We start from the raw sequence: 13,176 nt of genomic DNA, 5'->3' as shown, positions 1-13,176 counted from the left end.
GTAGCCCTGCAACTGCACACAGATCCTCAACTCATCTTGTCTATTGCCCATGCTACATGCATTAGTATACTTGCATTTCATGCACAGTGAAATAGGTTATACAGATTTAAGGACTATAGTATACACAGAACGTGAAAACCAGATCTGTTTCTAGTCTTGTAGCAACTGAGACCCCCATTCTGTTGACTTGTATGTCCTGTCCCCAGACCACTCAGGTTTGGACATGCTTTGCTATTACAACATGGATTCTAAACACCACTTATGCTTTACAGGTTAAACCGATCAACGAAAAGTTAAGAGAGATAAAAGGAGCTAAAATGATGGTGGATGTTGTACAGACTCCATTTGCTCCACTGAAAAAAGTGATTCAGTTTGTGAGTGGGAATGGCTTGATCTGTGAAACAGTTAAAGAAGCGAAACAAATAGCGTTTGATGGACCAGTGAGGTTGAAAGTAAGAAGCTGAATTTTGTTGCTTGTGTTTTTCATTACAGTTACATATTTGATGCCATTTAAATAATTCTATAAACATCCCACAAAGTATTGCAGATAAACACAGAATGGTACTATGCTGTCTAGTCTGTTCCCACACAAATATCCCCTCAGATATTTCACATGGTTATATTTGCCTCTGTATGGTAGTATGTTCAAGTGATTTCCTGGGAAAAGGAGGCAAATTAGAGGATAGTTAGTGTCCAAATATGCTTCTTGGTATGCTCCTCTTGATGAAGTGGAGGAGGAGGAAGGAGGGATAATCCTGTTCTTAAAACTGTCTGATATAAAAATACAAACTTTATTTTGCTAGCTTTTCTATGAAGAAATGCTTTCAAAAATTCCTTAAAATACCTGACAGAATCTCTTAGTTGTAGATGTAGACTGTGTTGAGGACTGGAAGCTTCTCTGTCTCTTCCTGCAGTTCGTTCTTCTTATCCATATTTCTGTTGCTGTCACAGTCTGTAGAGCCCATTTATGCACTTAGTAAACCTTCTAAAATCTTAAGACAGCATTAAGTTGAAGGTGAGTGTGAAATCATGTTTACTTGGAATCCAGTTAAGTCACAAAAACACCCAAGTTCTTTACTGAAATTTACACTTCCCATTTACAAACGAGCTGTTTTCCTTTACTCCATTATCACACTGCTTGGTTTGCTCTGTTGAGCCAGACATAACCTTCTAAGTTGCCAATGTAGACACAAATGTCTCATATTTATTTCCTAAATACAAGGAAATTCATACAATTTCATTTCCTTTTCTGATCAGTTGTAATAATACCAAAATGTGACTAGTGCCAAGAAACAACAGTCTTTTTTGTGGCTTCACGTATCTCATTTTAGCAGGTTTGGAACACGGGGAAAAAAATTGGAGTCCAACTAAAATGCAGTTGTCGCTTGTTTAACTACCATATCTTGATGCGCTAGTTTATGGGATATTTTGGCTGCTTTGTGTTCAGATTTATTTGTTTTTAATTTTTTTTTTTTTGCGCTTCCAGACAGTGGCTCTTGATGGAACTTTATTTTTGAAATCTGGAGTGATTTCTGGAGGATCAAGTGATTTAAGATTTAAAGCTAGATGTTGGGATGATAAAGAAATGAATAAAATGAAAGAAAGAAGAGATAGCTTGATTAATGAGTTAAAGGTAGGTCTGTTAAAAAGCACTTAACGGCAAAAGGCATAAAGGAGTAAAAGTTGTATGTAATTTAATTCAGCTATGGGAAGATGATTTTCTAAAGATGATTTTCAAAACTTCTAGAAGATGCAGACAGGGCATAGTAGCTGTTTATCCTCTTCTAGTTAATAATAATCAACTGTGGGTATCTGTCCTTAGCTGGTGGGTTGGTTCGCATATCACAGAGGTAAAGAACCAGGACAACACTGTTGATACAAGTTCCTTCAAGGAAAAAGATCTGTGGTTCAAAGTACCTGAAAGACTTTTATTGAAAAAGATGATACATTCTGTCAACATGAAAATATTTGCACGGACCAAAACCTGTCAGTGTAAAACAATTTGTCATACCAGTTATTTTGGAGGAGGGATAGAGTAGGAATTCAGGAATTTGCAAGCATATGCTTTCTTTTGAGAAATAAATCTTGCAAAATGACTATTGAATATGACCAATGCAATCAGCATCTACCTTGAACGGGGCGTATGTCAGTGAGGCTAGCTTTATGTAGTGCATGAATCTGAAAAATGAGTAATTTCCAAAGAAGTCACCTTTTGTTTAAAATGCTGTTTCTCTTCTCCCATTGTAATATTTTTCTAGGACTTAATGAAGATAAAACGTAAGGAGGCTGACTTGAAGCAGTTGCGTGCTCAATGCCACGGAACTCAGACACGACTTAAATATTCACAGAGTGAATTAGAGCTTATTAAAAAGAAACATCTCGCTAATCTCTACACGGTATAGTACTAAGCGTTTATAATTTCCATGTTTAATAATTGTATTTTTTTACCTAAGCTATAATTACCGGTGAAGTAAATACTACTTCCTTCCATAGTTTTTTTAATTCAGTTTAAGTTTTACATACAGCAGTTATGACTGAGGAATTAATGAAATATAAAAAAAAAAAAAAAAAATTACAAAGTAATTTACATGAGGCTTTTTCTATTTTAGGTTTTAAATTTGAATTTCTGGTAAGCTTGTCTTATCATTTAGTAACCTCCAGAAATCCGTATGTCAAAATGCACTTTAAATGATACTTATAATGTAATTTGCTTTTCTACTCATTAAAACTGTAATCATTGCATGCAAATCGGCAATAATAGTGGATAAGTGACATTTGAGAAGAAAATATTTAAATGTTTTTAATCAGAAGAATACAGTTATTCTGGAACAGAACTGTCTCTTAATTTCTAGGAAGTTGACTATCCTATTAAGAAAAATTACCATCTTTTCCCTTTCTATCTAGGAAAAATCAAAACTGGAAAGTGAACTGGTAAATATTGAGTCTCAGCATGATATGCTGAATGAAGGAATAGCACAAAGAAAAGAAAAAATAGAAGAATTTCAGAAGAAAATTAATGAGGTAATGCCTTTTGTCATAGCCGTGACAGCTTATACTGTTATACTACAGAAACTTTTTTTCTGTTCCTGCTGACTTCTAGAACCTGGACAACTTTTAACTTTGTAAACTACTTTGTTGACAAGGGTTATAAGTTACTCCAGCAATCTTTCCACATTCTCTACCTTTCTTACCAAGGTAACTGAACAGAAATGCACTTGGATGTTAGTATATATGTATCATAGCTTTGCCAATCAATTTCCTTAAAATCAAAACGCTGTGACTTTTATGTGCCAAGCACAAACCCAACCAACCAAAACCATCTACTTCTTGATATTAGATGAAGCTTTGCTTAATACATACACTATAATTTCATTTGACATAAGAGAAAATTTTTGAGTTTGAAGAAGATGGGTTGGTTTTCCTCCACCTTTTCCTGCTCTGCTCATAAATATGATTTACTCTTTGTAGCATTGAGCAGGGACAGTCCATCGAAGTTCACAGCTTTAGAGCTCTTGGAGTAAACTTTCACTGTAGATCAAATCCCAGAAAAATACTCTCTAGGTCTTTCATGGCCTCAGGATAGAATTTGATAAATCTCAGCTTATTCTTTCTCAGACTCTAATGTCCAAGTTCTTAGTAAGAAACTGTAGTTACAGGATCTTTCCTTTTTGTGGAGAGATAATTTTGCAGTGTGACTGCATGAGTGGACTGTAACTTTGGGCGTTAAGCCTTCCTGGCCGATGTGGATCTGTGACAGCACGTACATACACTAAACTCTATATGCACCCAGAAGATTTGCAGGTCTCTCAGTAATCAGTGCACCCACTTGGTTGACAGTCTCTGCATGGGTGACTGTCCTTCTGAAAATCATTCTCATTGCAGTCATAGCAGGACCCGTGCAGTGTCTATGTGGAAATGCTCTATCAATATGTTTTCATGGGGAGACGAGAAGATCTACTACTTCTGCAACCCACAGGGAGAATAGATCAGGCATGCTCATGACATTAGGAAGAGAGCTCTGTATCAGTTTTCTAGAGCTGAGAACAGTTCTCAGCACTGCTAGAGTGCTTTGTTCTGAACTCTACAGGTGTCATGTCTAGGTGATGACCTGTTACACCACTATATACTAGAAAAGTAGATAAAGAGCATCATAGTGTGAAGATACCTTTCTCTTTGGAAAGTAGCCAATATCTGCGCTTTATTTTCTGTGCGGTCTGATTACCCTAGGAGAATGGTTGAGGTGTGCATGATGATTGTCAACAAATTCCGCATTCCACTGTTTTAGGGGGTTTTTTTGTTTGTTTGTCTGGGTGGGTGTTTTTTGGGGGGAAGAGGTGTTTTGGGGTTGTTGGGGTTTTTTTGGATGTTGTGGTTTTGGGGTTTTGGTTTTTTGTTTTGGTCTGGTTTTACGACTGTTGTATGCCTACATTCATTTGGAGTCCAATTCATGGAAGATGGGACTAGCTTATGATATAACTGGGTCTTCTTTGCTCTCCCTCTTTTTTGAGGGGTAGCTGATGCAGAGCTTAGGGACCTCATGCTATCCCCGCCTGTCCAAATTCATTATCTGTTATGGTACTAAACAGCTTTTGTCATTAGAACCTGCTTCTTTCTGCTTTTCATCAGCAACAGGAAAAGTTCTCTATGATATGTGATCCAACAGTTAGGTCTTCCAGCTGTTTTTTCTGCAGACTGTTCTGCCATCTCATCCTTCATTTTCCTTATCGTTCTCTAATCTTCAGATGGTCCCCAGAACAGTTTGTACAGACAGCTGACAAATTCAAAAGCATGGTTATTGTGAAGAGACTGAAGGCATTCAGTGAAATGAATAGTAGTAAAACCTAATCTGGTACCAAGAGGGGTTTCATACTGTGTTCTACTAGAGCAGACAATAACTCTAGCCTCTCTGCGAAATAAGCACCTCTGGAAGCTGCCGTGTTCCTACTCTTGCCAAACAAAGGAATTTGGTACAAACTATGGAAAAGTGCTGCAGTTTTATCTGGAAAATTCACAGCCCTGCACCTAGATGCTTGTGTAAAGGTAGATTCTTAGAGAAAGAGAGATTCCTCACCACTGTGTGGAGTTACTGGAGGTGTATAGAATGTAACTTAGTTCCTGGCCTCTGACCCATTCTCATCAGTCTCTCTTGGATTAATGTGTGACTGGAATTCTGCATGTAAAACAAGCCAAAACTGCTCTATGTTCTTTGTCTTTCTTGTGGTACAGGCACGAGGGAGTGCAGATGTGTCATCTGCAAACACTGAGGAAGTTGTTGATGTTTAGGCCATAAGAACTCCAGATCCAGGGGACTTTTCTTTTGCTTGTTCTGAAAAAAAACAAAAAAAACACCAAAACAAAAAAACCCCAACCAAAAAAAGATGGAGGCTGGTGATCAGTTTCCGAAGAATAGTGTTACTTGAATAGTATAACTTGGTTTGATGTAGTATTTGATACCTGGTTAAACAAGCCTGCGTACCAAAACAATATAAACAATACTAAGTTTTGACCTGTAAAGTTCTCTTAAAATTTTGTTCAGTCCATTGGGTCTCCTTTTAAATGCTGTAGGCTGTTGCTATTTCTTTGTTCAGTCCTGCCATATGCACCATACCTACTTGTCTGCTTAAATTTTGCATTAAAATTTTAGGACTGTTTTTGGCTGAGGCTTTTGTTAGCATATACTGCGTAATTAGGAAATGAGAGATTCTGTAGCAGGTTTTTTTGCTGTGGCTTTGCTATAAATGGAACATAGCAATTAATATTTATGGATCACTTGAAAGGATTGAAAAGAAGAACTGAGCTACACGAAGAAACCTGGTGTATCTGACTAGTGTCTCGTGTACCATTCAGCTTTCTCTTCTTCAGTTGACTGGGAACCACAGGCAGAACCAGAGAATTTGGTTACACTGTGATGACTTTAATTGTCTTTGGAATGACCAGGTGCTGTCAATAAAAGCTTTGATAAGAGTTACCTTTTGCAGATCATATGCCTTGTATCTGGCATTTGTACTGAAAGTGTTATTTGAAAATGACAAGTACAGATTACTTCTCAGTAGTTCAATTTGCTGTTTCTTTAAGTACCTTGAAAATCCAGCCTGTAGCATGAAGTGATTGTCTAAATGTTTTACTTCTGTGAGTGCCAAAATAGTATAAACATTTTTTTGCTCCATTTCTCTTTATTCAAAGGCTGAAGATGCTGTTTTCCAGGAGTTCTGTGAAGAAATTGGTATAGAAAATATTCGTGTGTATGAACAAGAACATGTGAGACAACAAGAGGAGATTGATAAGAGAAGGTGGTATTTGTAGTTGAAATGTAAAAAAGTGGTTTGTATTTGATTGGGCACACTGATAAATGAGTAACTCCATCACAGGAAATACCGTAAAAACCTAGAAGACTGTAAAAGGTTACATTATCACTGCAAAGATCAGTTAGCAGTTGCACTGCTATGGTTTGGGTTTATTTGGACAGTTATGGTCAGTGACAGTTTGCTACGAACTTTATAGGTAAAATGTACTATTTTGGTAGCACTGGTATAGAAAAATAAAGCAAAGAATAATTTTCTAAAATCCACATTGAAAAATGGCTCTACCATAAATTGAGGATGACATGAAGGCTCACTCATGTATGAAAAATCTTAAAGGAGAACTGGGTGTAAGATGCAGTGATTTGGTATAGGAACATGCTATTAAGGAAAACAGGATCTTAATTTTCTCATAGGCAACCTCAGCTGGTATTCCCCTCAAACAGGCACATGTCACAGGACCGTAAATTTATACCTTAAAGAATGAGAATGTTAAAATGAACTGTCTGCTTGTACTACAGACATTTTCAGGCAGATGATAGTTTGTGCATTTCCTGACATTATTTATAGAAAATACACCTTTTCTACGTGACTAGTGCAATGGCTATCACCGAAGTCCATTTTCTTTTCAGCTATCTCTTCAGCTGCTGAGAGACTCTCTGACCGGTTTTCAGAAACAGGTCCAAATGTATGGTTTTGGCTAGGGCTGCAGTGAGGTAGTAGTGCAGTGCATTCAGTTGCAGTTAAAGCACCCGCTGGCTGAAGTGATTTGATCATTTACTTGTGTTTGCAAAAACTGAAGTCTGGTGAAGTGTAAGAAGTTAGTAACAGAACAATGAAAAGAGGAGCTTTTTCCATGGCCTTATGCTACACTGCACATACGGCTTTGGCCTTGCTTGTGCCCTAACTTGCCATCATTAGTCCTGTAAGCCTGTGCTATGGTGCCTTCTTGCCCAGGTCTAAAGAGCTTGTATCTGGCGTTGTGCCATCCCTTTTGCCTGAAGAGCAGATGCAGCACTAGTAGTAAATCATTTGGGAAGCTCAAAGCTCAGAGGCAGACAGTAACAGCTGAGAGGAGACCTTCCTGTAAACAGCTGCTTAGTTTTACTTCAGTCCTTTCTCACAGCAGCATGTGAAGAAGTTTTTGCCGTTGTACCCCTATAAACAAATACAGGTCTCAGTTGAGAGATGATAACCAAGGCTGAATATGGCTTAAAAAGCTCTGGTCTCATGCTTCTTAATTGCCATCTCCCAAATGAGATAGATTCCTTATAATCAGATAAACGTACATGCCAGCTGACTAGGAGGCTTGCAGAGGCTGAGCAGGGAGTGCAGGCATTGGATAAATACACAGCATCAGTGTAGCTTTTGCCCAGCTCATATCTACATCATTTACAGGTATATCATTCATACTGAGATACTTGAACTTTGTGTTATTTTCTGTATTGAATGTGGCCATACTGTATATTGTATTCTTTGAACTATTATCACTGTATTTTTGTAACTTCCAGTATATGCACAGGATATGGTGTGGCGGAATCGATGATCCAAACATATGCAAATTTTTGTGTTCACGTAGAAGATATAAAAATGCTATCTAAATAGTCAAAGTGAAAATGTATCTTGTAATAACTTAAAAGCACAGTTACTAGCCTGCTTTGTAAGTGTTGGTTTGAAATACTTGTACTTTGACTAGACTGGAGTTTGAAAATCAGAAGACAAGACTAAACATTCAGCTGGAATATAATCGTGATCATCTACAAAAATTAACAAACACAGTCAGCAAGTTGAGGGAGACCATTCATAAAGATGAAGCTGAGATTACCGGGCTACAGAAGGTAACTGTAAATTATATATATACACATGTATCTCTCTGTCTGGGACTGAGAGGAAAGAATGCATTGAATTACAGTTTTGAATAAACATAGTTGATGCTGTTGAGTAATTCTTCTAGGGCTTAATTCAGTGTTGACTTTGTAAATGTAAAAAAAAAAAAAAAAAAAGCAGTTGCATATTGTCATTTTAACCTTGGAATAATCTTGGAATAATTAGGGTACTTATTAATTATTAAAAATAAGATTACTAAAAATTAAATTTGGGATTACTGTATGTACAGTATTATATTGTTTTTTTGTTCATATGAAAAAGCAGCATATGACTACAGATAAAACTAGTAGCATGCGGCTGAGATTCTTTAGAAGATCTTATGAGTAATAGTAAGCAACTCTGGTGCTTTGCATCTTTAAGGCACTTCACAGCCACTAATAGACTTAAAATAATTCTGTGAAAACTAATTTAGATTTTTAGTTGAAGTAATATGTCTGGATTCTTCCTTCATAGTGCTCTTTATTCATAAGTAATTTTTTGTTGTGTTAATGTTGCTTGTTAAATAAACTGCTGTGGTGCACTAGAAAGTGAAGGAGAAAAGATGTGTAATAGCGCTTTGAACAAAGAAGTGAAATGTAAAACTGCCCCAAAGTGGGCAAAAAAACCCCACATGCATCATTTGAACTCTGTATTTTAACATTAGAAGACGTGTATTTCTGATACTGAGGAAAAACAACAGACCCTTAGTCATGCACAAAAACATGTCTGACTTCATGCCTGTGTGCATAACTCTTCTGAAATACGACTTTGAGCAAATTCAGGTATTTTTGGCCTAGAGAAGGATCATTTGTATTAAATTCTGAAGCTACTTTGTTCGGATGCTGCAACATCAGTAAGTCTTGATTAGATTGCCGTAATACTGGTCTCTTAAGGACTGTGTCTTCATGCATGTAGCGTTAGGTTTACTGTATTCTAGCATCTAATTTCTAGCAATTTAGCAGTGGTATGGGTTATATAGGGGAAGACCCTTCTAGAGTACCTCCACAGATTCTTTGTTCTCTGCAGATTACCTCAGGATTTATCTTTAATGAACAATACTTTTTAAAGGATTTCAGGTTACCTTAGGTGTTGCTAAATATGTTGTAGATGTAGAGCAGATGGGATCCTTCTTGCAGGGTTAAGGGACTAACTGAGGAAAAAGGAGTAGCCTACAGATCGTAGGCGTCCTAGGATCCCCGCCTTGTTTGCGGGCTTTATAGTTTAGTCCGGTACAGTCACAAATCTGGAGCTGGCTGTGCTTATGTATACTAAACATCTGGATCTTCCTATGTATAAGACAGGCTGTTTCCCAGTGCCTTTCAGATTTTGTGCTGTAACACATTTGAATGTATTGGAACAGGTTTAAGCTTTTAACTCTTTTTTTCTGTATTACAAAGGTTCCTTATCAAAATTTCTGGTGAAAGGTTAAAAATGTAAATATTTCTATGCAGGATGAGGAGAAGCTTCTAAAAAAAGTGAATGAAATTGTGGAGGAGCAGCAACATCTTAAGGATAGATTAAGTGCTCATAAATCTGAGGTTATAAAAACCCAAAATGAAGTTGAAGAGTTCAGAAAGACGTTGTTAACTCTTAATAGGTAATTACTAATTGTACTCCTGGGAAAATGATTAATGTGATAATATTTAGAAGAGTTCTAGTGATCAGACGTTTGAATTTCTCTTGTTCTCTTTTCTTGTGAAAGATTCATTAGAGGCATGGTAATTTGCATTTACAGTATGCATTAGTTAAAAAGTGTTTTTCTAATTCGGTATGTGGTTCCCAAAAGTAGTGTGAACAAGATTATTTCATGAGAGCCATCCCATAAACCATATAGAATAACATTATCTTATTATCTACCTACTGTAGGTCTCGTCGTGATTTCTGATAAATATGTAGTGACTTCTGATAAGTATGTATTAGCTTACAACTTGATTGGCGGGGACATATTAAGTTTGCTGGTAGTTTTATATTTTTGTTGGAGTTGTACAGTTGGTTCAATTAATGAGAGATTTTTTTTTCTAATTTCAGTGTTCTCACTTTCTCTAGGCCTTTCGAGTGTTGGATACTTTAAACTAATACTAATTTTAGCTCACTTTTGTCCTTACTGTTCTTTTAAATTAACTGCTTTGGGGACAGTTTATACTTCAGTTTTCTTACGCTTGCTTATTATTGGTGTATTTAATGTCTCTTAATCATGAGTTGTCTTTATGTTTAAAAAAAGCAACATGTTGGCACAGTATAGTTAGGTAAACTTGTGGAATTTTGTATAAACTCATAGACTGTATGCCTAGTAATTAATTTTATAGTATGTAATTTTAACAATGTAAGACTGTTATGTGTCTGCCTTATTTAGCAACTTGATGCTATCAAAGGAGTTTGTTGCAAAGAAACAAGGTGTATTTCAAGTAGAGTAATGATAAAAGATACTTGATTAAATTTACAAGGATCAAATCTCCAAACATGTTCACAGCTGAACAGAACAGAGTTTAGTTATAGTTAGCATGTTCAAATATCCACCTTTCCTATAGCGTGAATTTGGCAAATATACTGAAACCGTGTCCGTGCTACTAGCCTTTACCTTGCGATAGAGTTAAGAGTTAATACAGAATACCAGAGTGTTAGCTTGCATGCTAGAATAGTGTGTGGTTCCCAGCTCCCTCTTGAGTAATTTGGGAGAATAAAGGGGATGGAAGAAATTAAGTACCATTTTCCTTTATGTTTGATGGGGATTATAGAGGAAAAAGCCCTCTTTGAGCTTGGTAACTGTTTTTCATGCTGTATGGCTGTGGATGTTACTGGCAGCGATGCTTCTGCTCTTTAACTGTTTTGTGCCTTTTGTGTACGTAGGGAAGCTACAAAATTACAAAAGGAAGCTACAGCTATAGAAACTTCTCTGGAAGAGAAAAGATTAAGACGACATAATATGCTTCTTGAATGCAAGGTGCAGGACTTGAAAATAAAGCTTCTGTCTGGGTCACTGGATGACATCAGTGAAGTGGAGGTACTTAAAATGTTTACAGAAGACAGATATCACGGAGGAGCAACTATTCAGTCTTAAATTTCAAGATACTTATTTTTTCCTTAGAGGACTGTGTGTCTGGCATAGTAATATTAAAATAAATAAATTGTTTTCATGTGATCAGGCCTCATCCATTCAAAAGAAGGATTTTTGTGTATTTTTGTAGACAGAAATACTGTTTGCAAGTGTATTTGCTAGTGCTTGAAATGTATTCCTGTGAAATATATAAAAACGCTGTGGTACAAGCAAACGGGTATGAAGGAGTATTCCAGATACGCATATGTAAGAGGACACACGGGTCAATTCAGAAATGTAAATAAATATGGCATGTACATGGATTGATATAATACTCGGTTAATCATCCATAATATGAATGCTGTCTAAAATCATCCTTTTGTCTTTAGTAGATGTAGATACTCACAGAAATTAGGGATAGGCTAAAATAGAAATACTCCTGCTATCAGAGGATTGACCCTCATTATTTTTCTCAGTCTTCCCTCTTTTTCCAGCATATCTGTTGTGAGGAGAAGTTAAACTTTCTCCCCTGTTACAAAAGAAAGCTATGGGTTTTGAGGGACTTGTAACAAGTCTGTGAATTTGGAAGGCGTCTTGTTGAACCGATTCCTTAGAAAAGTACTTTTGCTGGAGGATAGGTATGAATGAGTGGGTCAGAAGACAAACAGAATGAAGGCAGTGAGGTAGGCAGTCTGAAGGGAAAGGACATGAACTGCTAATCATCAGAGTATGTAGGCAGCTCAGCTCTCGCTGTTTATGAATAAGGAAGAGATGAAACCAAGGAGGGGGGGCAGTAGGAGTAACAACTTGGATTCCTAATTAATATCACTGAGAAGACCAGTAAGATTTGGTTCTGAGAAAGAATCTTGGTGGGAAAGGGACTGGTAACGACACGCAGCACGTGTTTTATTCAAGGGAAAGTAGCTGTTTGAAATCCAGGCTTACGGTGTCCAGAAGATACTCTACTTACGCCATACAGAAGTGAAGCTACTCATTTCTTCTGAGGCCAAATGAGTGGAACAAACGCCTCAACTTACACACTTCAGAGCCTTTCCTTGAAAGGGGATTGAATTAATCATGGGAACGTAAATCTTTCCAATCAGGATATTTACAGTATGCACATTGTTCTAAATATATTACAAATAAATTACTGCTGCTTTCATCTTAGCTTCAAACTGAAATTAGCAGATGTTTTTGTCTTCATTTAAAAGGTGCATTTTTTAATTAGACTCATAAGATCTTAACTAACTGTTAACTCCATTTTGGCTAGGGGAGGAGCTATGGAAGTTTACCTCATACCATGTTACCACTGTCTCCTCATTTTATATCCTTTTAACGTATTGTTTTAACAGTTTAAAAGTTAACTGTCATATTTCTGAACTGGAATGTCCTTCATATTTATAGCTAGGAACTGAAACAGAAGGCATTCGGACTACGTCAAGTATCTATGAAAGGGAAGAAGCAATTCAGATAGACTACAGCAGCCTAGCAGAAGACCTGAAGGTAATCTTTTTTGTTTGAAATTATTAGAGATGGAGTTTTTTATTTAAAATATTTTACTTGTTGAAATTATTTACTCTTCACCCTAGTCTTTAAGTGAAACTTACTAAAAACAGTTAAGCCTAAGTGCGTGTGTGTGTGTTCTGGTTTTGCAATCATACATAGCACTAATGTATGGGATTTCTGGATAGGTTAATTTCCCATATAACTAAATTTAATTTAAAGCTTACCTAAACCATAAAAATAGAATGGAGAAACAGTAAATATAACTCTGATTTTTCCTTCCTCCTTTACCTTCTGCCTTTACGTTCCAACACTATAGGTTATGACTCAAGACGCTAGAAACCAATGATTGGCTGCCAGGGGGGTTGTGCGGCCTTCTCTCTGTAGTATTTTCAGAGGCTGAGACTCACCATACTTCCCTCTGGAGCAGTCCATTAGGTTGTTTTTTCTCAGCAGTTTTTTGTAGATTTTTTT

At 36.7% G+C, this 13,176-nt stretch overlaps 1 protein-coding gene across 1 annotated transcript in view; it reads left to right on the top strand.

The window, feature by feature from the left end:
• The window catches only part of SMC1B (structural maintenance of chromosomes 1B), a 38,340-nt gene that overhangs the window by 15,743 nt on the left and 9,421 nt on the right, over positions 1-13,176 (top strand). The window contains exons 11-19 of the mRNA XM_076344273.1: positions 273-452; positions 1,487-1,633; positions 2,259-2,396; positions 2,905-3,021; positions 6,184-6,290; positions 7,996-8,137; positions 9,617-9,762; positions 11,013-11,166; positions 12,604-12,702. Of these exons, the coding sequence (XP_076200388.1) occupies positions 273-452; positions 1,487-1,633; positions 2,259-2,396; positions 2,905-3,021; positions 6,184-6,290; positions 7,996-8,137; positions 9,617-9,762; positions 11,013-11,166; positions 12,604-12,702 (1,230 nt within the window). The remainder of the gene's footprint in view (positions 1-272; positions 453-1,486; positions 1,634-2,258; positions 2,397-2,904; positions 3,022-6,183; positions 6,291-7,995; positions 8,138-9,616; positions 9,763-11,012; positions 11,167-12,603; positions 12,703-13,176) is intronic.

Source organism: Aptenodytes patagonicus, chromosome 1 (assembly GCF_965638725.1).
Source record: "Aptenodytes patagonicus chromosome 1, bAptPat1.pri.cur, whole genome shotgun sequence".
NCBI lineage: Eukaryota > Metazoa > Chordata > Aves > Sphenisciformes > Spheniscidae > Aptenodytes > Aptenodytes patagonicus.
The sequence above is the reverse complement of the archived record's forward strand: the minus strand, read 5'-3'. Positions and strand labels throughout refer to the sequence as shown.